The sequence below is a fragment of the Sparus aurata genome, chromosome 6 (assembly GCF_900880675.1).
Source record: "Sparus aurata chromosome 6, fSpaAur1.1, whole genome shotgun sequence".
Classification (NCBI taxonomy): domain Eukaryota; kingdom Metazoa; phylum Chordata; class Actinopteri; order Spariformes; family Sparidae; genus Sparus; species Sparus aurata.
In genome coordinates this window covers 27,318,174-27,344,319 of record NC_044192.1, presented here as the reverse complement: position 1 = coordinate 27,344,319, position 26,146 = coordinate 27,318,174, and the positions used below count along the sequence as shown (strand labels likewise).

The 26,146-nt window shown below is 40.3% G+C and overlaps 1 protein-coding gene across 3 annotated transcripts in view; it reads right to left on the bottom strand.

Annotated features, from left to right (window-relative positions):
• Positions 1-25,725, bottom strand: part of slc2a9l2 (solute carrier family 2 member 9, like 2) — a 118,980-nt gene extending 93,255 nt beyond the window's left edge. The window contains exons 1-5 of one of the 3 annotated variants that reach the window (XM_030418794.1): positions 25,547-25,725; positions 16,853-16,941; positions 11,945-12,046; positions 6,098-6,258; positions 1,369-1,493 (exon numbers count right to left, since the gene is read on the bottom strand). In XM_030418794.1, the coding sequence (XP_030274654.1) occupies positions 1,369-1,493; positions 6,098-6,258; positions 11,945-12,046; positions 16,853-16,924 (460 nt within the window). In that variant the 5' untranslated portion in view covers positions 16,925-16,941; positions 25,547-25,725. Of the gene's footprint in view, positions 1-1,368; positions 1,494-6,097; positions 6,259-11,944; positions 12,047-16,852; positions 16,942-20,273; positions 20,321-23,290; positions 23,319-25,546 lie in introns of those variants that run through there. The other 2 variants (XM_030418796.1, XM_030418795.1) reach the window with 2 other exon arrangements.
• Positions 25,726-26,146: the final 421 nt, after the last annotated feature.

Below are 26,146 nucleotides of genomic sequence, written 5' to 3'. Positions count from 1 at the left end.
ATGCTTTTTTAGAGAGGGAGAAAAGAAATCCACATTTCTCTTATCTTCAGCCCTCAGCAGTCTGTAAACACACGTGTTTGAATTATTTCTGAATCTGTATCTAAATCTATGTTGTTTTCCTTGAAAATGACAGAAGCCCAGGGAAACCAGCAGCCTACAACGTGCACCAAGAGCATCCGACATGTGGCAACATGTGAGAAACCTATTGAATTGTGTGACAATGTTATGGGTCCATTGATGGGCTGTGCATCAGAAAAGGTCAGCATTGATAGAACATTTGATCATCCGACAGCTCTTTGCACAAATCAATTACCATGGTTGATAAACTGCAAACAAGTGATCGTGCTCTGCAGGTGAACTGGATGTTGATTTTGGACACTTTCAGCCAAACAGATTTTATCTCACTCAAAGGACTATTTCATAACAACAATCGTGGAGTGAAAACTGTGACTGGCACTCACATGATTGATTTGTGTGGCTAGCCAGTTGTACTAGCAAATCAGTGCAGTGCTCACAGTCAAAGTGTAGCGCAAAGCTATACAGATCTACCAAGGCACCAAGGGGATAATTCAACTGGGCATGTAGCAGTAGTTGCCAGGATATAATATTAGCAGCTCATGTTTCTGCAAACCATAGAAAAGTCCAAGATTGGCATTTGTACCAAACACGGTATATCACATATTATATGCTCAAGAGCCACTTTTCCCATCTCGAGGTAGAGGGGCGGTGGACTATTCAGGAGTTAAGTGCCAATCAGAGGAACACATGTTTTTATTTCACCTGATGAAGTCAAGCATCTGCCTCATTGATTTTTGGTCACTGCAGTGTGGGTCTGCTACGGGGACAGGGATGAATGAGCACTGATGATAAGGTCTATCTCTGTGATGAAAGACGTGCATTCCTGGAAAAGTGAGTCTTGTTGCTTACTGATGAAGTGAACTCTCCGCAATATCTGACAATTCTCATTGATTTGTCTTATTCCCTGTGGTTGGATTACAAGCTTCTTATATTCATCTTTGGGATTTTTACACCTTCGTCATTTCTTTTAACTTAGAAATAAAGAAACGTTTTGGATTTCATTGGAAGATTTAGATAAAATATGAACTTTTTTGATTGATTCAGTGTTCAGCAACTTAGTGTGTTTAGTTTAGGGAAATTCAAAATGTGCCATTGATTGGGACCCAAGTCCAATACTAAGCACCCCCACAATTAAATTCTTTCACAGGTAAGTTTTCTTCGCGTAACTTGATAATACATTTCAAATCAAATTTGCCACCAAGGCCCGTACTTGATTTTTAGAAAATCAATATTTCCCTTTGAAACTATAGAAACTAATAGTAACCCAGGCATAATACATGAAGAACTCACCAGAGTCAACTCCAATTATGAACCGGCCAACGATGAGCATCTCAAAAGATTTTGCCGTCTCGCCCAGGGCCAGAAGCAGAGCAGCGATGACAGCGAAGCCGTTATTCAGCAGCAAGGTTCCCTTTCTAAAATCAAGAAGAGGTTTGAAAGAGAGAGACAACACTGAGCAGAGAACATCACCATAGGAACGGCTGGATAGTAATCAAGAACAAAATTATATAAATCATAACCCCTGTGCAGAGGTTGATAATTCACTGCTATCTGTCAAAATGAGCATGATGATTTATTTCTAACATTCAAGTAACAAAAGACAGTTACAGCTAATGTCAGGTGTTACACAGCAAAAACTGGCAGAGGTGAGAATACTATAAATAGCCTTTGTAAAAAGAATAATATGGACATCATTCATGGCTGTGAGAGGATAAAGAGTGGATATGTACTTTTGTTCAAAGCCGGCAAAGCAGAAAAATCAATATGTACTTGCCAAAGAAGGCTGCTCATGACCAGTCAAGCTTCATGTTGCTATATGTCTGAGAAAAATTGATTACAGCTCAATTCAGAATATTAATTGTGTATTTAGAAGGCCTAAGAGGCACTTTATGGATAAAAATATAGAGATAGATACCACTTGAATCGCGATGTGGGTGCAATGTCACTCTCAGCGCACTATTTATGAAGGTCGTGCCGACTCTCCCTCTCCTCTGGTGACTCAGACTAACTGCGCATTTAGACAACCTTCGTTCTCTCATCAAATCAAACCTTTGTAGATTAACCTGAAACTCGAACTTTTGAAGGGACCGCCACAGAGTTCTGGGGTTTGGTAAGTAGTGACTGCAGGGTTCCTGTGCGGCGAACAGAGGAGTTTTTTTGTGCAATATCAGGGGTCAAAGAAATATGTGCTCTCCTGTTGATTCTAGTTGCTGCTGGTGTGATGCTGCAGCAGTTTGATCTGTCATCAGTCTTCTCTACTCACAAACAGTTATCGCCGATGGCGGTTTCACCTCTGCCATATACACAAGTCAAGGCCAAATCGTTTCTCTAGTTAAAGTTATTTCTTATGATAATTTTTTTCGAAATGATGGTCTTTTTCACGGCTCTTTTGTACAGGTAAAAAATTAAAGGAGATGGTATAAGAAGGGGGTACAGATCAAATTCAAATCCTGGAGGGACACGCTCTACCTACTGTGCTACTGGGGCGCCCCAAAAACAAGGGCGTTTAACACTAAACTCAACAGCTGCCCGTGACCTGCACTTTACCAAAAAACGTATATGTTGTTATCGCTAGTACTATAATCATAGCCCTTATGCACTTAAGGTATCCTTGATAATAGCACCTACAATCCTCAGATGAGGGCTTGCCAATTGTTTCTATTTTTTCTTTTTACTCTATCGACGGTGATATGTCGTGGTTTCTATCTTGTGACAAATGTACCTATTGTAAGTCGCTTTGGACAAAAGCATCTGCTAAATGCCCTAAATGTAAATGTTAATGTCATGTTAATAACACATCATCATAATTACCATTTTTTAACATTCCGTCCTTATTGGGAAAAAAATATTTCACAATCATGTTTTTTTTTTCAAATGTACCTAAACCTGACTGGCAAACTTTTAATGGACCAGTTGGTCCCACTTTGAAATACTTTCCTCGTAAATTGCTCCATGTGTCCTTATCTGCGATTATATATTCAGCTCTTCTCCCTGACATCTGAATTTCAACCTTTTCCAAGACATTGTGAAAAACTACCGGCATGCCCCAAGATGTCCTGCAGAGAATACAGAGCGAGAATGAATAATACGTTTCAGGCTCATCAAAACAGCGAGGATCGCCACCTGAGAAAGCCAAGGTGACCCGCAAGGGCATCCTAATTTTCTAGAAAGGCTTCAAATAATAGCTTCATAAGTCTCTCCCTGCTCAGAGAGTCAAAACCTCATCATTAGCCGATAATAGATTCTTTTGAATGTGTAATATTTCAGGGCACCGCGGTGATCTGTCTGTGCCGGAGTCTGTCCCTGTGGGGTAGAAGGGCGTACAGCTGTGCAGCACTTTACCGAGGTGGTGAAACACAGCTGGGCAGAAACCTGAGAAACTCACCACAGAGGCTGAGAGATTGGATCTCACAGTGGAGAATAAGTTGTCAAACCACAGCTGCTCAGTCTGAGGAAAAGGCCTTTTTCAGCATCCCTCAAACACCATGTACAATAGCTATGTCGAGTTACCCAAAATACAAAAAACCTCAGCCCTTTAATTTGTATTGAATTTATTTTTCCTTTGGTAGCACAAAGAAATGATTTTATGCAGAATTAAAGGCAATATAACAAGATAAAAACATGTTTTTTAGCTAAAAAATAATAATGGTGCCTGCAAAATACACATATAATTTGTGTTATTTGAGTAAAACAATGGCAAACCAAGTCCAAAAACTTGGCTTTAAATCTTAAGTATTTCTAAATCAACAGTAGAAACACAGTCTGCACCAGAACACCTATCTCAGTCCTGTTTTTATCTTATTCCTCCTCTCTGCTCCTTCCATCAGCCACCTCTCTCTTCCCCCATGCATTTCCTTGGCACCCTGCCACTCCCAACATGTTCTTGCTCCCAGCCTAGTTGTGCACTTTTGGATAGCTCAGTGGTTGAGTTAACAATAATGCAACTAACGGTTGCCGTCTGGACTGTTATTGAATGACTGTTATTTGCGTTGTCAAACAGTCGTGGTTGGGATAGGTTCATATTTTGGGTTGAAATAAGTGTGTTCAGTCGTTTTACTGACATAACTTCCGAAACGAATATACGTTGACTTAACGTGACGTAACTTAGAAGCAAAACAGTCTTGATTCTTGATCACATGCAGGAGTTAAACCCCAGTCTCTGGAGAAAGTCCAGTCTACTGCCCATCTCACCACTGCCTGGCCTCTTCTTATTCTTATGAATAAATTATTCCTATTAATTCTTAATAAATGAATACATTCTGCATAAGAGGGGAAGCGATGCAAGAGGGGTAACTATCAGTAGCATGGGGCCACTGACCAGGCTGCCCAGTCCCCAGACTCTTATATCCAGCCCCTCCCTGCTGCCCCACAGTTACCTGACCTTTCCTGCCTACTTTCCTACCTGTATCTGTCCAACTTTCCCTGATCAGTGCCACGGTACGTACCAGCCTCTTTCCCCAGCCATTTGCTTGTTTGTAACAGTTGCTATGTGGTTTTCTAACCGAAACTACCCTTTCCTATCTGCACCTGCCTGAAAGCCTCAAAGGGGTAATAAATGATTTGAGCGGCACCAGTCTGTCTGCATCTTGATCTTTGCTCTCTTTGCCTCACACTCACAAAATCGTGACAGGCGGCTCATAAACAAACAACGTGCATGTGTCCTCAGATTTTGAGCCAAATGTTACAAAACACTGACTGGCTAACAGAAGTATGTGAAATCACCTATAAGCCAATGAGAAAAGCAAGGACAAGAGCACACATTATGGACGTGACTCAGGTAAAACAGCCCAAACATTTTAGACACGGGTACCATTGTTCATCTGATTGGCAAAAATGCGTTCAGGGGATTTAAAGAAAAAAATAGAAGGATTTCAACAAGTCATTTAGACAAAAAGACTGTGTCATTGAAAGATAACATTGTCACACATACTGCCTCAGAACTGATCCGCAATCACTTAATTGGATCATCTCGCAGTCTTCCTCACAGTCTCGTCCTCGTCTAGCAATGAACGTTTTCAGACTAACAAGCTTGCTATTTTTTTGTTTTTTTTTTTTGGTTGCAGAACTACTGTACTGATGAAGAGTGTTTCTTGTGTATCTCGACATCTAGCTGGAAGAGACAATGTGCTACTGGTGTACTGTAGCGGAAGCCGATGGCGAATCCATAAGAGGAAATAATACTGACAAACCGCAGCAGGTGACAAGAAAAGTCACTCCGGATCTTGCCATGCTCTCTAACTGTAAGTGCCTCTGTGCATGGAGAACTCCCGCATTACCTGCACTGTGCTAATGGTCGCAGACAGTGATTAAGATACTGTCGGGGGGGAGGAGAAAGAAGGTATGGAGGGTAATAAAGGAAAGTGAGAGCTGAGAGCCTGACAAAGCACACAGCAGCATGGTTTCCTAAGCCTCTAAAAGACGGAGCAGGAAATGAATAATGCATGTGTATATGTCACATACTGGCATGAAGGTAAACCTTGCCAAGTGTTTGCACCAAGCCGGGAAGAGCAAAAGTAAAGCAGTGGAGTGTTCCTATTGGAAAATGTTTTTCATAGTTAAGTGGTAAAACACTTTACAAGTCTATGCAAGACCATCTGGCTATCTGGCAACAATTTGGTTGCTTTTTGGTTTGTCAGCAGGATTAGACAAAAACTACTGAACAGATAGCCAATAATGATTGTTTTAGGCAAAGAAGCTATTTTAAGCCGAAGCGTGATGTTTTCCAAAACCACTACCCACGTAGTTTTGGTCCCTAATGTGATCAGTTAATAGTCGGTTCTTACCTGACCAATCTGATCTGATTTATATCTGATCCTCTGAACTGAAGCTGTTCCAGAGAGCATTACCGCTGTAATGATGTGCCTGAGCTAAAAGTGAGCTTCAGCAAGTCAGAGTAAGCTGACTAATCTACTTATCTGATTTAATGATTCAGGTCCCAAGGCTGATACAACTGTAGGAGAATCATTCATCTGTGTTACATCAACAAGAATTAATTATGAGTACAAGTGTGTTGACTCACCTTCCCAGTACTCTGATGATGGAAGAGACTGACAGCGCTCCGAGAAGGCCTCCAATAGCGAAGATGGACACAGTGATGGACCAGAGGAGGGTGACTGTCTCTGCTGCAATGGGCTCCCCGTATCTCTCGATCCATGTCTTATTGTAGAAAGCTTTAATGAACTGTGACACAAGAGAGACGACTTTAATTGTCACCATTCATCATTTGAAAGGTGAATGATTACACAGTTCACATTTTTCATGAAACTGTAAAGGCCAAACATCACAATCCATATGTAAACAAAAAACAACTGAAAACAGACTGGATCTTCTCATCATGCAGTGCATAATGTCTGAAGGGCATCATGTTGAAAGTTACAAACATAAAAAAATACTGTTCTCATTTATCTGCAGAGCAGTTGAATAGCAGAAAATCATTTATAGTTTTGAACATTGAACTACACATTACACATTAACAATATCTGGCAACCCTGAGCCGAGTGACTGCATCGAGAAAAACTATATGGACTGAATTAACGTCGATGAATATGGAGTTTAAACCCTTGAGACCCACGCTGGCAGCTTATGAAATAAAAAAAGTCATGAATTATCAAACCAGCTAAGGCAATTTTTACAGAACGGGTCACAGCCTCTATAGGTTTCTAAAGGCTTTTCAGTGCCTTTATCATCATTTTCATCGGAGGAGAGTCATAATTCCCAAGAAGAATCTGACTGACATCATTCATTGCAGAACAACACACCAAGCTCTCTCATTTACCTGTAATTCCCATGGTTAAAGCAAACACAGATGTCAACAGGTGTTTATTTGACCAGCATTTTACCCAGACAAAAATCAGACCTATTCTTTCCCTACCCAGACTTTTGTATGGAAGGTTAATACGTCTAAATGAAAACAAATTAAACAGAGAAATAAATAAAATGAAAGTCACTTTATTTCTATTTCCTTTTCATACATTCATTGTGTCATCATTAACTGAAAGACATGTAAGAAAAAAGTATTCAGATGATCTAGATAACGGAATATATTGGTCTCCATTGTGACATGAATTTTAAATTCAAAATCACAACACAGAAATCCCATTGAAGAGGTTTATTGCATTTTGTTATTTTTCATTAAAAGACACCTGGAGTACATACAAATACATACAAATGTACTGTTCTGTGTTTCATCATTTTTTTTTTTTTAATTTTGAGCAGCTGAAATCTTCTATAACTTTGGAACGATGTCCAAGGTCAACAGCGCAAAGATTGGAGTCTAATTGCAAATATTTTTTAAATTCAACTCTTAAGCTGTACTAGCTTATGTATCGTTAAATCCAGTTTCCCAGTTAAGAACTCCATGGCTAATATTCCCTTCCCTTCACCTTCCCACTGATTGAGATTGGATCCGGGTTTGACTGCTCTCTCTGCTAGTGGCAAGGAAAAAAAAACCCCATCTACTCTAAAATTAGTAGATGTTTGCTGATATTTCATGCCTGAGATCTAAAGCTCTACAAGTTATCAGAATTTAATGGCCATGCATTTTTTAATACTGCTTTCGATGTACATTTGCCCACTGCAGCTACACTTAAAGTTTGGCTGGCTGTTGGAGGCCTGCTGTGCGTAGGAGAAACTGAATGTTACCTGAAAGTGTGCAATCTGTAGAATTTATTGTGATTTTAGTGGATTGTCATCAAAGTGGTTATTTAAATGATTTGAGCCTAGGCAGTGTCCTAATCTTTGTAGTATTCATTCACAGTTAAGGATGGGTTGAGCACATGCAGTTGGTCCTTAATGATCTTTACAACCCCATGTTGGCAAAACTACAGAAAAAACGTAAAGTTGTTGCTCATTTATTTCGTATGAATTTTTGTAAAGACAGCAGGAGCAGCGGCAGACCCCTGCAGTGTCGGAGAGGGGCCAGCAAGCGCTTAATGACCAACTTGTTTGTTAGATGAGCAGAAGCTATAAAGGAGAATAACCAATGGGGAATCGCTAAACATACATGGACATGAGAATAAGTTGCAGAAGCACAGTGGGAATTTTACAAGAGCAATAGAATTAATGAGAAATGGCTTGGCTGTAGATAAGTGCGTATTGAAGATTGGGATCTTGTTAAAAAAAAAAAAAAAACAAGCTGTCTTTGATCATCGAAAGTTTGCAATGCATATTTAACATTTTTACCAACCAAGCGGAAGCGGCGATCTGATGGAATATTTGTGCTATTTAAAGCTTTATAGTTGGCGTATTATGATGGAAATGTTTCAGTCTTAAACGACACAACTTTTGTGAATCCGCGAAATCCAGAAAGAATCTACGGCATCAGTTTTGTGATGATGTTTCCCAGTCAAAATTGATCGAACAATTTAAGAGACTTTTCTATTGATTGCATCTATCAACTACCACAACTCCTACTGCTGTCCATGGTGCTGATGACAGAGAATATACTTCAAGGTAACTTGCCAATTCAATTTTCCTTGGTTCATGCATCTAGCAAAAAGCAAAAGTGTTTTGAAGGAAAAAAAACGTGTATACTTGGAGTAGTTGACTGGGAAAAAGAAGGATGTTATGTCCTAAATTGCGCTTACAATTCACGTTCCTGGGGGAGCTCAGCTAAAGACAGTAAAGTTAGATTGATTTAGCTGCTGATCAAGGCGGACCTTCAAGTAGTAAACCCTCAATAAAGTTTCGGAAAAATGATTTATATCTATTGTTGATGTAAATCTGTCATGATCACTGATGTTATGATGCATTTAGGAAACACCTCTCAATCCTTAGAAAGTTTTGAGCCTTAAGATGCTTTTGGAGAAACCGAGGTTCGATTTTGGAGAGACAGGTGCAGGGAAAATGATCGGGTGGGCGGGGTGCTAGGGATGAATTTGGAGAGAGAGAAAGAAAGAAAAAAAGAAAGAAAGAAAGAACGGTAGGGCATTAAAACAAACTTTACTTTGTTTCACCATAGTATTGCACATAATAATCTTATTTATACCATGGTCTGGGGCAATACTCGATTCTGATTGGCTGCAGGTTGTCCATTAATCCCTGATATATGGACACCTACCAAGTAGTTCCAGTCAAATTATCTGTTCAACGTTATGAATTAATGCGCTAGCTGGCATATCAAATCTGAACATTTTATTTCCAACACTGAGTGCAGTCCGTCAGTCCTTCAGTGTCTTATCCTCTGAACACAACAGGGTGGCCACTGTAACACACAAGCTGCAGAAAGTACACTTCCCCTCTAAACTTACTGATACGCGAATAATCTCACATCCCGTTCGCTGTTCAGCTCTCTACTTCAGGCTGCGGCCACAGTATTGTTACACACGGCCGATGTTCATGAAAATCTTGTCATTGATTTGGGGACAATGACATGACTGATTAGCTAGCTAGTATTGTTGTTAAACATATTCTCAAATTATATTTACTGTTTGTCAACCGCATGCAATGTTATTGACTTTGAATCTTGCTAGCATAGCATTAGCTAGCTAATATCTCCCGTTGCCAAGTCGTATCTAAGGTCCGTCCTATTTACTGGAGGAGTGAACAACGTTTCCGTTGCATAAGAACCTTACGGGGGGAGTAATGATTGTTTCAGGTATTAGTCAAACCCTCAGTTGTTACCAGGGAAACTAAGCTATGGCTCGTGAATAACTTTATATTTTGATTGTAAAATGCATGAAAACATAAATTAATGGTCTTAATTTCTTTTCTCTGGCAAGTGACCATGGTATAAGCGAGATAATGCCCTTCAAGGTCCATAATTGTCCATAATCAGGAATTAATTGACAACGCGGAGGCCTAAGAACCATCCGACGCACCTCCGCGAAGTCATTATCCCTTACATAACCTCACGTAGATACATTACCTCACCATGCATCCTGCCAACAATATTACAATCTTTGGTTCATTTGCCTTCAAAACAAATGTAAACGTTGTCCAGATTAAGCTCTTCAGCCACAAGTCGTGGTGCTCATACTGCGTTTGTCCACAGGGGGCACAAGAATCAAATTAAAGAGTTCCTCATAGTTGCTTTAAAGGAGTCATCACCTGGTTTTTTACATATCCAGTCCCTCTTGGATCGCTTTGGATCAATTCTTAAAACTTACTAGAAAAAAAAAGAATTTAAAAAATCAAACATAGAGCTTGTTCTGACACTTTTTCATACCGCGACTTTCTCACGCGAGATTATGCGCGAGGTTTTGACTGGTCCGGATGTGCATTGTATTAATATGTAATGAGGCACGTGTTGATTGGCCGCAGGAAGGACAGAGCCGGAATGGGGGGCTAGTCTGCATGCACACAGACTCCAAAACATAAACAGCCCCCTGTCATGGCGTACACACTAAATGACGAACCTTACGGAATTCAGGCATTTATGTACGAGCCGGAGTCGGAAACCGAACGGGAGAGTGAAGAGGCAGAGACGGTGGAAGAGACACGTTTACAGCAGGATGTCTCTGAATGGTAAATTCTTTTTTTTTTCCTTCTTACTTTTCACACTCGTGTTTTACATGTAAGACCTGAGTTTTAATGCTGGTGGTCACGATGTATGGCGTGAAAATGACAGAGAAATAAGCAGATTCGGCGTGCTCACTCTGGCTGAGGACGGCTGTGAGCCGATGCTTATGCAAGTAGCCTCCTGTGGTAACGTCACCACAGGAGCAGAGTCAAAATCTCGTGCTTTAGGAACGCGCACTATTGTGCACTATTCCTGTTCGGAAAAAGAGCCAAAACGAAAAAAATAAGCCACTTTCAAACTCCAGCTTTTCAGGCAAGTTTCAACAGAGGTCCAACACCAATATGCATGAGAGAAATTGCGATTTCCGGGTGATGACTCCTTTAATATTAATATATATTAATATATATAAATATATACACATATATATACATATATATATATATATAAATATATACACATATATATACATATATATATATGTTGATATATATATATCATAGTTCTTTTTATTTACATTGGAGCCACAGCTTCCCTTGCATACTTTGATTTGTGTTTGAATGCAGGACTTGCACATGTAGTGGAGCATTTTTACATTTTGGTTACAAGTATTAGCAAAAGAATTTAATAGTTTTGAGTTCAGAAATCGATGTATGGCAGAGAACATGACAGGTCGGATAAGAGGGGAGAAGGTCTGGGGTTTTTTGTTAGTATCAAAACAGGTCAGGAAGTCATATGAGGGGCAGTTCTCTTCACCTGAGGTGTTTACAGGAGGGTAGATAGGATGAAATTTCAGAGTCCTCTAAAACTTCACAGGGTCACTGCCCTGGGTAAGGCAAGACCAACACAAACATCAGAGGGTCAGTGTTTGGGGAAGGAGTAATTAACAATTGTAAAGTATGTAACCACTTCATTTAAGTCAGAAACTTTTGAAAGATTGCAGAGAACACTGTTCTCTCCATGCTGCATGTATTAAAAAACATCTGATTCACAGCACTGAGCCTGAAATTCTTCTGTGAATTAGAAACTCTCTACCTCGACAAGGAGAACTTCCCTTACATTAACACACATCAGAATTCTTTTCACACCACTACTCTGTTGAATTTGTATGCAAACACTGTGAAACCATTAACCCAGCCGGACTGTGGCAGGCAAACACAAGATCTGTGTCGAGTGTAGAGCTTCATGATGGGGTTCAATATAATGAAGACATTGTTTCTAAACTAGTGAACATGTGCATTTTAGACAATCACTTTAGAACGACAGACGAAGCTAACGTCATTAGCTCTGCTCCTGAAGCACTGTCTTAGTGAAATGTTTATTGATTCCTAGCATTGTTAACAAAGCAAGAGAAATCAATGGTGGTTCTTTACAAGCGGTCCTGCGAGACAATTTAACAGTCTGACTCACCGAAGCAGGGGCGTTGACCACAGAGAGGTTGTAGCCGTAGATGAAAGAAGAGCCCAGGGCACCGAAGAAGGCTGCACTCAACAGACAGGCTGTGATCGGCTCCTAACAAGAGGACACACATAACAAACACACAGGTTTATTAATACTGGTCATACAAACATATGAGCAATTACAGTAAGAGCATGTATGTGACATCACATTGATGTTGATCGAATTCAATGTCGAACCAAAGCCGAGGGAATTCAGGTATCTAGGCCAGGAAACTGGGTTATTTCCCTCACTTTGCCCAGGTTGTGTCACTGCACAGCGTCTGTTTGGCTTTGAGGACACGAGCAAAGTAAGACCACTGGTACAAAATGATAGCGGCAGTTGTTATCCAAGGCCTCTCCGAAGAGCAAGACCTTGTACAATCATAATGTTCCAAACATGTTAAGGAGGGACGTGACTGATCATGAGGAAAGAATAACTGGAATTACACAACATCGAATGAAGGATTCTGTGTTTGAATAGCTAATGCAGTTACAATAATAAATCATAAACTGTGTGCACCAGACAGAACAAAAGGCCACAGTTGGAGATTTTGTGATGGCCGCAACACTGATGGGGATGAAACCATAAAGTTTGTCCCAAGAGTGGCTCAAGACAAAAGGCTGGAAAGTCATGAAATTCAGGCTTTAGGGACAGCGAATGAGTTGAAATTTGATGGCACAGTGCCAATTAGATCATGAGAGGTCCTCTGAGTGCAAATTTGACATTTAGGCCAGAAGATGGTGCTGAGTATTAGTGGAATGGGTTCATACCCTGGGGAACGTGAATGTGTTTTCATATAGAGCCTGGAAATTTGGCCTGATATGACAGAATAAAGGCTAAAAGAAACATGGATCAAGCTGAATGAGTTGAATGAATGAATATTCTACCTTAATTCCATGGTAATATAAACAGTGTTGTTGTACGCTGCTATGTACCAAACTACAGACAGACCAACAAAGAATTTGTTATTAAAAGCATGTGCAATTGTATGCATTTGCAGAATAAATACGACTCACTGTTTCAGACTTTCAGACTTGATGATACGTGGTTATATTAGCGAGAGTGGTGTCAGAAAAACACACATTTAACAAAACTACAGTTTGAAAGTTAAATACAGACTCCTGCCACCTGGTGGTATGGAGAAGTAATTCCTTTCATGCAGGAACAGAACATGTGAGTTAGCTGGCTGTCTGCTCTAGTCTTTGCAGTGTGGTCAAGTGCACAGGCGACATGAGGCAACACAATAGTCAGCCTTCATCAGCGTTCATTCTCTGATGTTCTTTTGGTGTGTCTGGGCCCCGAACACCACCAGCACGTCAACCTTTTTAGCTTCCGGTGGAATGTCTCAACAGCTATCGGATGGACTGCAATGAAATTTGGTACAGATGTTCATGTCCGCCAACTCTTAGTCATGCTGCACGAAATGTGTATAACCATTAACAATCAAAGTACCGCTTATGAGTTCACAGATATTCTTTGATTTTAGCCAAAACAAAATGATGATGCTGATTTTCTGTTCATCTTGGAAAAAGTAGTGAGTTTTAAATTCCTAAAGGGAGTTATTACAGCCTCCCTGAATCAGTCTTGATATATAAACACTCTCCAGTATGAGTCTCACACACTGTTAAGTTTGTGAAGGACAAAGAACTTCCGTATGCAGGGCATCAATCTAGACCTTACACTGACAGGCCACAGGCTGCAGCAAGAACCTGGAGGTAGCAGGGAGAGGGCTGCAGGTTGAGACTAAGGCTACCGAAGTACAAGATGAAGGCAAAGTTAAGGATTGCTGTAGAGCTCACACTAATTAGAACATGGATGTTATCAGCTGAAAAAATGTAGTGGAGCATAAGAAGGTACAGTTAATCCAAGGCGTCTCGACACTTCAGCAGTAAGGGGTCTAATTGAATTTTACGTGCTGAATTAGGCACATCAGGCTACGAGCAGGCTCTGCGTGGAGGTTGTAGAATATGGCTGACACTGTATGGCCTATAAAATCTGATATGGTCCATTCAATTTCTTCCTGAAAATGGAACCACATCTGAATGAGAGGACTGAGTTGAGCAGGTCGAGGCCAAACAGAGCAAAAGCGCTGAATGTGAAAGTGGAAAACATGGCTGCCCACCGTACACTCCTATAACAATGGTTCTGTGTTTATTTATTTCTAACAGTCCGCCAACAGGGAGAAGGAGTTTTGTGTGTTACATCAGTGCTGTTTCTGCCCATGTTTATATATTCCTTTCATAAGGTAATAGCTTTGATGATAGTATGCTTCCAATAAGTCCTTGTTATGTGTGTCCCAGGGGAGCTCCTTTACTGCACTTGCTGCGCGTGATGATTTATTCCCGAGAGTCAGCTTGAAAGCTTGATGATACAGATTTCGAAAAAGGCATGATCGTGTCATCAGGAGGTTAGAGCACCAAACGAGGAGGTTATTCAAAGGTGCCGGTCTCAATCAGTCATGTCTTCCTGGTGCCATCAGAAGTACACATTTGCTTTGCTTTGCTTAATAATAAACACAAGCACTATTTTAATTAGCAAAAATAAAGTAATATCAAATATATGTAATTATACAATATTTGGCCCCCCTAAGTTATTAATCCGTGCTCATGGACTGCTTAACCAGTGTTCTCATCTGTGTGCCCGCTTGTTTTGCAATCCCTGCACATAGTTCAGAAACCCATGTGCAGGGATTTCCACATCATTATTTTTTGCCATGTGAGCCTTAGGGGCCCCATATAAGTCAAGAGGTTCAGGAGGGGAGAAGTCAAGTTCCTTATTTGGAAACTTAAGAGAAATGAGGCAGTGTTTGCTTTGTTTCACCATTTGGATTTTGCTAATGTGTCCAGGGCAACAGTGGACTTACATGCAAAAAAGACCACAAAAGTGCCTTCCAGGATGTCACCATGGTAGATAAAACAAGATGAGGGGCCATCTGTGGTGGCCATAATGTCCAAAGAGAACAAGATACAGTGCCCTTTCCAGCGGATAAACTTTAAATTGTTTTTTTTTGTTTTTTCCACCACTGCCCCTAACATAGTCTGAGCCTGTCACTATGGATGTGGGGTGTCTGCGTATGGTACACATTGGTCAGGGAATGAGCGTAGACAAGTCCCTCTCATCATTGAGGAGAAGGAAAAGGAAATCTTCTATGGGGAAAATGTCAAATCTATAAATTATTAAACATCTGCTGGGTTGAATGAAACAACAGAAATAGAATGGAGATAAGAAGATGAAAGGGAGTGTAGAAAAAAAATCATGTTTAATTCATTTTATGACCTGGTTGGAGATAAAGTGAAAACATTTTTTTGCTGTCAATTAAACTGTACATTATTTAACTTGCTGTATTATTTATTCATGTATCCAATCATATCTTTCCCACATTTGATTTCTTACTCATGACATTCAGCATTCAAAATGTGTCCCTCGTACACCTCTTCCTACATATCTGCAGTTTGTGCACCTATGCATTCTATTCATCATACTTCTACTGAGGACGACAGGTATTAAAAAACAGTATATGAATATATTCCTGTTTGAGAAATGTGTTTCATGTCTTCACGATGCTAATGATCCTCTTCGCGTTTACAGAAATTGCGTGAAAATGTGTTTGTCAGCATAAACACACAGTGAGTAAAAGACTTCATGTGAGTGATTTATTGAGTTAGTGGGCACCACCTTCACTGACATTAGCACTTCATTGTTGTTGCTGAATCCAATTGATTAAGTGTGGAATACGACGGGGCAGTGCCGGAGCAGATGAAGCTGTAAGGTCTCTGTTGGGACCTTACTGATTTAGCGCAGTTCGAACCTGCAGTTCAAGATCGTCCTTTGGAAAATCAGAAACCATCAGGCTGTGTTATCTTTGACGAGAGCTTTATTATTGAGGAGAAGGAGGCTCTACCTGGCATTGCAGGGGCCGCCTGGATCAAATAAATGACTGTAATGCTTGTGTCGCCAGTACGTGTGAGAGAATGGGGTCACATTTCATGAAAAGTCATCATTAAATAATTTTTTTTAGACATGAGTGAATAAGGAAATAAAGTTTCTTTCACGTGGTTTTCAACAACCCAGTCTCACATGAAAATGTATAATAGCTACATTGGTCCACAGGGCAAAATGTAGTAGTTTCGCCTTTTAAATCGTGAGATGTCTGCATTTCTTTTGGCCTATTCTTTTCTATTGCCTGCAGCCACATCACGTGACCGTCAACAGAAATATGCACCTTACTTTAATAATCCTCGCTCAGTGAATGTATGTGGTCTTTAGTCTGTTAGTTTTTTCCAAAACTTATTGCCAGTTTTGCCAGAAAATTGAGGGGCTGTTACGCACTGAGGTAATTGCTACGGTGGTTGCTATAGAGGATGCTATGTTGCTATGGTGGTTGCTATAGATGCTGCTACGGGCCGAGTCCGCCACTTTATTGCGAAAACATACAGTATGTCAAAGCTGAAAACTTCATAACATCATCAGCGCAGTTTTTTATAAGGAGTTAAATTTGACAAATAATCAGAAGGATTTTAGATAACAGAAGAAAAATGTGCGTTATGTGTCACATAAAGACTGATTGTTTTTGTTCTGTTGTTATTTTTTGTCTAAGGAACCCTGCACATTTGCACAGGCCTTCTGTACTGCTGTGTTACCTGTGAATCTCTATACATTTCTATCTATTTCGATCAATATAGGAACATCTTATCTTATCTTAAAGTACAAACCACCCCGGTTAATGAACATGACAAGACAGCGACTACCAATAACTTCTAACAGCCTTGACCTGCAGAGTCCTGTGAGGACAGGTCTGTCAGTTGGTCCAATTTCACACACCACAAAAGATGTTATTTCAGGACATGCACCTCGCCCTGGTGTTCTCACAACACTAACCTGCTCATGGCTCTTACTTCCAGTGTCGCTTATCTTGTGGTCACCTGGGTAGTCCTCCTGTGGCTTGCCCATGTTAATGTTTCAGCGTCCTTAAATGACAAGTTCACATCAGGTCAGACATCTAGTTTATACAGAATGGCCACAGGAAGACAAGACATGTTTCATGACAAAGAAGCAGGAAGTGGAGTTTATGAGTGAGTGAGAAATGTGCTGAGGAGGAAACGACAGTGCCTCAATGTGCTGACAGGCAATACGGGCACTGGTGCAAACACACAGGATTATAGATCACAGCTCGGTCACAAGTTTAGGATTTAATTATAAGACAAAGGCAACACGGTCAAGTCAGTTTGCTAACATGCTCAAAGCTTGACGCATTGGATATTTACTCAGTACTGTCTCACAGTACAGGTCTCCGCAGTGGTGGTCAAATATAATAGATAGCAAATTAAAAGCCTGAGTGTGACACCTAGTGGTTATAAGGGTAGTAACACTCAGAAAGTCAGAGACAGCATCCTAAACAAACTGCTGAAATTGTAACGAAACCTGGTGTTCTCCAAATAACTGTCAATTCATATCAGACACAGGCGAAGCAGGGCACCGGACTGTGTGGTGTATTTTATGCTAGAAGTCTGTGTTTTTGAAAAAAATAACAATATGGTTAACATAGAGGTTTCAGGATTCTAAACAAAAAGACGATAACGTCCAGGCATTTTACCCAAAGTTGATTTGAGTCAGTGCCCTACCACACGGTTAATGTGGTAGATCCCTGAGTCCTGAGGAGCAGGATTAAAAACATCCACTATTACATAACTTACTACATTTGACAACTATCTGATTAAACCACTCTTTGATTTTTGGATCCGCAACTCTTATGTCTAATCTGGATACTCAAGTTGTTTAAGCATTAAGTGCCATTTAATCAAATACCAGTTATCAGATCATTGTTATATGTTATGGTGCTTATCCAAAGCTTTTGTAGTCTAATTTGCTGTATAAACCAAATCAGTCTAAACACTTCATTCCTCCGGTCTCGCTACTGAAGCTGTATTATCGACACATTTCATAGAAAAATCAAGAATTATATGAAGCATTTCCTTCCTGAGCTTGAAAGTTCATCCTTGACCTTCAAAGGTACACTACGTAGTTTTTAATCAGAAGAGAAAGATCTTCACTGACTAAACCAACTGTCTTCATTTCAAAGTTTGAATGAATTGAACAAACAAACTGACCTTACTGACCTCATGTTCCTCTGAGAACAGTTTGTTTATTCAGCTATGGAGTTTTTATTATCACCTCATTAATATTAGAAATATTACTTATTCTCCAAAACAACACAACCTTTTAAAGTAGTTTGACTGACGATCTTCACACAAGGTCAAATCGTTACGTGGTGAGGTTTGTGTGTGACCGCTGGGCAAACCACAGGATGTCCATCAAAAACTAGCACCTGTGTCACATAAATCGCGTACATAAAATCCAACCGTAAGTATTGTAAATACACAATTCAACCCGAGAAGGTGATCGTGCATGAAAGTCCCTTCAACCTAATCTGCCATATTGCAGAGTGGATGTTGAAGTGAGGCTGTGGATGCAATGTTTGTTTAACTCGCAGAGGAGACTCTGCAAGTGTTTGGTTATTGGGAGCCAATGACATTGACTTATTGTTAGCTCTCTTTCATCTCTGTGATCCGTCCTCAACCCTGATGTTAGTATAAAGATTACTTCAATCGGAAGGCTTCAGAGGCCCGTGCCTTGCAGATGGATAACAAGCTCAAGGCTATAACCAGTGCTTCAGCGGGTCAGTGTCAACGAGTCATTTGTAAATTGGATTCCTATCTCTATGCATATCATATAATGATTTGACATCACGTTGTTTCTTCAAGTCTTTTTAAACTGCTTGCTGTAATGTGTTGTGATAATGTCTGCACTAAGCATGCCAAGGGATGTAGCCAATGTACTGAAAGAAGCAATATGTAAGATTTGTCAATGGACTTGGCATGCAGGATGCCCTTCCTGACCTAACCCTCGTGTCATGGCATGTGTGTCCACAGTGGCCGAGAGCAACCTGAGATCAGTGTCCAAGGACACTTTGGCATGTGGACGGGAGGTGGGGATGTAACCTCCAGCCCTGTGATCAACAGACAACCACACCTCCTGAAGCTCCACTGGACAGTTTGTTTTTGCTGTGTCTTTTGGACAGATTTTTGGCTTGCTCTTTAGGGAGAAAACAAATACAGTGTGTCATCCCACTGCTGAAAGTCCCACACAAGACTAAAAAACTGCTCAAAGTGATGAACAGCTCCTTTAAATGATATACCAACACGGAACAACGACTAAATCTATGTTATCACTGCTGCCTGACCCTGACGGATATTTGTTAAAACAGTATGGTAGTTACATAGAATAAGAAATGGCAAATGCGTACAACATCACATCTACAGTGTGCACGTGCAATGTGATCAGTTGCATAAGATCAAAGTCATGTTATGCATAATCATTCATTTGGATGACAGAGACGTGTAAACTGATAAAACAATAAAATCATTTTATAGGGTACAATATATTTTCGATTCCAGCCAATAAATTATAATAAATGATTAGACAGCCCTGCAATACAAAACACACGTATGCAGTGAAGAACATTACACAGGCAGCAGATGATTGTGGGTTTACAAATCAGATATATATCACTGTATTACTGTATCTACTTCTTTCTCATATTCCAGTGAAGAAGAAAATCACTTTGCTGTTATTACTCTATTGTTATACTTTCCTTGTATGATTTTGTGTCTTCCCTTTTACATGACAGTGAGCCCAAGGCATTTCGATTAACAGACTGATTAATCCAATCAATACAAGTGTGGCGTTTTACCCAGGAACCCCATTGATTAATTAGCCTTTTGCTTTTAGAAAGTTGGGTATTGACATTATGTAAATCAACCCAGACTCTGGAGCAGGGTCTCCAAGACGCCCCCTTCACTCTGACTGAACTTTGCATCCCGGCTGAAACTTCTGTCTCCATGGAGCGGTGAATAAAACTCATCTGAACCAGCCACAGAATTGGATCTGCAACTCTCTGCCCCAAACAATGCAAACAAGATCTAATCAATCCTTTCAATCCTTTCAAACTCAGAGATAAATATCTCTGAGTTTGTTTTATGACCTCATGAACACTAAAAAGAAAAAATCCTGAATGTAGGCGCTGCCCCTTTAAAGTTGTATTTGTGGTTTATTCACGATTCTGCTATTCACCACGTAAGTCTAACAATTTATTTTTAAAAATCGAGCTGGTTGTGATAGAAGCCTTTCGTTTCAACAGACCAACTGACCATGACACTTAAGAAGAATGATTAAAATAAAGCTTAATAAAAAACATTTTATATCAACACTGATTGAGAAGTATCGCTGTGGGGACACTCACCAGAGTATAGGATGCGTATCCAATGATAACGAGACGATCACTGACCCAACACTGGCTAGACCTGACGTTGGTAATAACGCTGTAAAATGATTAACTTTGATGAGCCCCTCCCTCTCTCTCTCTCTCAGTCCCTGTCTCCCTCTTCCAGTCATCCCTACACTGCAGGCGAGACAAACATTAACTACTATAAACCACAGCACCGAGGGCTTCAGTGTCCGCTTATAATCATCGCTAAACAAGAGGTGAAGAAGGAGGTGCAGAGGTCATTTTAATACCTATCAGTAATATTAGAAGCAGTTACATGGACAACTTCTGGGCACAATCTCTGTCACTGGGTTTTGAGATATATAAATCTGTTGCTGTTTTGGTTACCATGTCATTTTTTTGAAGTCTGTTTGTTGCTGTCGTTTGGTCTTTCCTAGACTCCAGAGGACCCAACGCCTTTCTTTGTATTTACAGGAAAACCCTTCTCAGAGGCTGGTTTTGGCAGGTCTCTCGACCACACAGACGTCCTCGGGTTGATGACATCAGTGCGGGCCGGGTACCGTGATGTCTCCTTTATCTTACACTCTACTACAATAGAGAGGCAGATGTACTTTGTATTTCACTACATTTATTTGATAAGTACACTGTATTTTCAGTTTCTCTGCAACACAATACAAAACTGTTCATCTTTAACATTCCGCTGATTTCAATGTTTTAACCTAAAATCCTTACACATTGCATTGTAACAACATTGATTTATTCAGCAGGATGGTCCGCACTCTGCTATCCTAAATGGAGAACCTGTGGCACAGTAACGCGAGCTGATTAGTTGACCAGGAAGTGCCTATGTGCAGACTTTCTCACCACGTCACGCAAACATCCAACATGATTTTAAAGAGCAACTGAAAACCTCGATTTCGCAGATCTTAAGCTGGTTAACGTCACACGCCAGATGTGACCCACATGCAGCGACCTTAAAACTAATGTTCCCCGGCCTTGTTTGGAGACCTTCCTCATAAATTTCTCTTGATCATTAACCGTTCGCTCTGTGGACACTGCTGTTAAGTCAATGTTACGAGAACCTGATAAAACACAATGGGTCTTGATGCTTGTGTATTACGCCCACTGACGTAAGCCAGGACAGGCAGATCTCTGAGAGGATAGATAAGGCATCTGCGTGATTCAATGAGCCGAGTTGCCCCCTTTCAATTACCAGGACCTTGAAAAATAGTTAAAAGTGAAATAATATTATTCAGTTCATTGAGCCTTCTTCTTCTTTATGCAGGTTAATCAGCAGTCAGACACGAGCAATGACTAAACGTAAAGCAGTCCCAGTTCTTACCTCGAACAGTGTATATATGATACATCATGCCACCGAGGGGTTGAAATTAAAACTTTTTTAATGTGCTAACACACAGATACCATGCTGGAAGAGATGCCTTGTTTCTCCTACCATAAAGACAATGGAGAGTGCCCGTCCAGCTCATCCATGCCGTCTATTGTTCTGCTGCATTCCTTGAGCTCGGGTATGCATGAGCAACACGCCTTCATCCTAACATCTGGCCAAAGTCCAAAGGAAAAGACATCCCGGGTCAGAAGGAGTAACAACGGAACAGAGCTGTACTCTTCTAGCTGTCGAGGTAACATACACCCAGCTGAGGTTAACCCAAACAAAGAGCACCACTTGCTAATTTCCTGATAGATGGAGTGACAGAGCCATGCCAGACAGAAAGGAAGAGGTTCCCGCTACCACTGGAGCCATTGCAGAAACACTACAGCTTGTTACATAGAGGCATCACAAGAGCTTCAGTCTTCAGTCCTAAAAAAAAAACATTACCTCGGGCAGCTTCTTCTCCCATCAATGGCTGCTTTATTCTCCTCTGGCCTCACATTGATTATATTGTTGAAACTACTGCCAGGCAACTATCTATATTACTTACACATGAGTCTCATTTCTGCCATGTGTAAACTGCACGAAGGCGGACCCACATCATCATAAATACCAGGCAAAAACAAGACAAAGTTTTAGTGTCATAGCTGCAGCACATGGTTGGAGGGTTGAGCAACTGAGGCCGTGCGTGGTGGGCTTTGTGAACTGTCATGTGGGGAAGAGATATGAGCAATAATGAAACTCGGTCTGTAAGATGAACACCCCCTCTGGGACACCTTTTCCCAGCCCTGGAGTCTAGGTAACAGTGGTATTAGGTTTCCCAGGGTGCAGATAGACATCCAGTCAGTGGGGAAAAGAAGCCGCAGGCAAACTGTGCAAAACAGTCGAGGTGACAAAACAAAATCTTTCAGCATAGGGTTACATCTGGATTTTAACCATGCACTGTGAACAAGTCTATGAACCCTCTAATAAAGTTTGCTGTTTGTTTATATAACACATTTCCAAGATCTTCTACTATCCATGTCTGCAACGTGGTCTACTCCGACTACATTAAGACAGTCACAACTATTGTATCCTATCTGCTCATATGTGCACAGTGTACACTGATAAATACCGTATTATATTTTATTATCTGCAGCATTATAGTTTACAGTCATATCAAACGACACTGTCCATTCCACTGTATATTAAGCAAGGTTGGGTAATAACTGTTAAGATGCAATCAGGATTACATAATAATGACTGATTCATAATATGTATCAGTAAATAAATGGTAAATGTATAGTTATTTCACTGTAAGCAACTAATGAAATGCTTTATAAACCATGTGTTAAAGGAGAACTTCGGTCGATTTAAACATGCAGCTTCATTGCTCAAGCTACCCTTGACTTGCCAGTACCGAAGACGCGAACAAATTTGGTCCAACCATTACAGAGCGCCGTGAACGGAGACTTGGCATTGAACGCTAACAGCATGGGGTCAGAACTTTACACTGTGTTTTAAGCGTCTTAACATGCTCCACATCTCACACCAAAAGTTATGCAACATCAGCAGACACCTTAGCACGCAGCACTGTAGCGTGTATGACTCAAACTGAATAAAAAAGTAGTTCAAACAGTGTGTTTTGCAAGCAGCTACTTACCTGTTTGTTGACATCCGCGTCTTCCGGTAGCTAGACCAAACTAGTCAATCCGTCGAGCGTGCACTTACTCCCTCACTGGCGGAGACAGAAACGTAATCCAGCATTTTCGTGTTTATGTTCATAATGTACATGTCCATGTTACAGCCTGTCATGAGCCATGAGCCTTACAATAGCCTGTTAAGCCTGTTAAGTGCACACTCGATGGATATGCTAGTTTGGTCTAGCTACCGGAACACACGGATGTCAACACACAGGTAAGTAGCTCCTTGCACAAACACACTGTTTTAACTACTTTTTTATTCATTTTGAGTCATACACGCTACAGTGCTGTGTTGTAAGGTGTCTGCTGATGTTGCATAACTTTTGGTGTGAGATGTGGAGCATGTTAAGACGCTTAAAACACAGTGTAAAGTTCTGACCCCATGCTGTTAGCGTTCAATGCTAAGTCTCCGTTCACGGAGCTCTGTAATGGCTGGACCAAATTTGTTCGCGTCTTCGGTACTGGCAAATCAAGGGTAGCTTGAGCAATGAAGCTGCATGTTTAAATCGACCGAAGTTCTCCTTTAAGTGATTGTTTATTATAAAGCACCTGATGCTAATAATACTTTGTAAATGGTTCATAAATACTATTAATAAACATTATTTGAGGGGCTGTTATAAAGTTGTGCATGATGTTTATAAAGTCTCACTCTTGCGTAAAAAAATTAAGTTTATTACCAGTTAAATAACTATTGACAAAAGTCCAACTATGTATGTATGTATGTATGCATAATATGTATAACTTGTATCAGCTTTTCTGTTGATGTAACTTGTAAACTGAATTGTTGCTCCTTTCTGTAAACGCAACATCTATTGCATGTCTGTCCGTCTTGGAAGAGGGATCCCTCCTCTGTGGCTCTTCCTGAGGTTTCTTCCATTGTTTTTTTTTACCCTGTTAAAAGGTTTTTTTTCCCATCTACATGTGAAGTTTTTCCTCACTCGAATCGAGGGTCTAAGGACAGAGGATGTTGTTCACTGTACAGATTGTAAAGCCCACTGAGGCAATGTGATTGTGATTTTGGGCTATATAAATAAAAATTATTTGATTTGATTTGATTTGATTTATGTATTAATGCGAGTTATTATAAAGCGCTGCGCCCGAAAAACAAAGTAGCTATAATCAGCTCAGATTACAAATGATAAAAATGTGTAATAAGATTATAGTTACGTTGTAAGGATTACTTGATGACATTTTTGGCCATGTTTTTTAGAAAATGGCCTTATTTACATGCTACATGTTGCAGAATACATACAGTACATCTGCAGTTTGTGAGTAATACAGCACAGTACGCTGAACATGCAAAACGCATTATATTTGCATTGAAAAGGTTTTGAAAGATGATTCAGAAGTTTAAAAAAAAAAAAGTGTTGTTTCAGTGTTTGATTTTGAAGCAATCCAAAATTATGAACTGCGAAAATTGACATGTAGTTTGCATTGACTATTTCAAAGTTGACTGATCCAACCCTGATATCAAGAGTCACTACCCTCGTGTCACATGGCCACTCCAGCAACTGAACTGAGCTCTCTCCACAGCTCATGTCATACATTCTGTTTTATCTCTGACATCATGTGTTACTGCTGCAGTCCACGGCCCTTGAAGTCAGCAGCTGTGTTAAACATTGACTTTTCCCAGGCTTTCCCTTTCTCTGTATCATCCAGTCACCACAGACGACTATCAGTGCTGTTGCAACTCTCTACGAACTTACTGTTGCAAATGATTTGGGAAATGCAAGGGCTCCCAAACATGAACTTGATAGCAGGAGCATTCCTTCTGCAACAATCAATTAGACATAAAAAAACAAAAACAAAACAACAACTCACCGACCACACTCAAGACTCTCGCCGCATCCAAAATTGCAAATTCCTGAACCAAAAAGTAAGTGCAGCCAGGGACGTAATTGAAAAAGACACCATGATCACATGAGAACTAGCTGGCTAACTTAATTTACTGGAGCTGGACAAGAACCTATGGTGGTTGGAGCCACAGAGAAAGAGTGCTGCTACAGGAGGCGTCACTTTCATGTCCTGTGTTCCATGATAAACACTGTTCAATAAGACGCACACGAGGATGATTTTCTGACTGCAGTTTTTAAAAAGCTGACATTACTGAAGGTTTCTATCTCGCAGTGACTGCATCAAGCCTAACATCAAGTAAACTGCCTCTCTTACAACACATTTACATGACAGAACTACATGAATGTGAATGATCCTCTTACCCTTTTATCTCCTCGACAGGTTGCTCTGACGTTATTTATTCCATCATTTGGTGTTTCAGGCAAATATTCACTTTTATGCTGCTTCTTCTGACAGAAGCACTGACGGAAACATGTTACCATACTGCATATCCAGTAACCGTTTCACCCTCTTACTTGCGGTGCCTGCAGGGAGAAGGGTAAGTCTGGTTAACCATTATCAGTTTCAGCATACTGAGTCCATAAACAGTGGAAGAAATACAACCCCTCTTTCTTCTGCCAAAATATTTTAGTGACCTCCCTCTTCTCTGAAGCAGCAGGACTGGAAAAAAAAAAAAAAAAATGGACTTCTCCTGTTTTGCCCTTTTCTTGCGTGTGACTCGAACTTAGCCCCTTTTTTTATTTGTTGGGGGATAAATGAAGCCAATCTTAATCTTAATCTTAATATCAGATCTGAAAATCAGTCATCCTATAAAACAGTTTATCCCTAGCATGTAGCACATATACCTACATGCTTTACACATATAATTTACTTTTACTTGTACTGTATATTGTATATTGAACTACATTCAATGTCAAATAAGATGTATTCAAGTGCTTGTCCTTGACTTTCACTTTTACTAT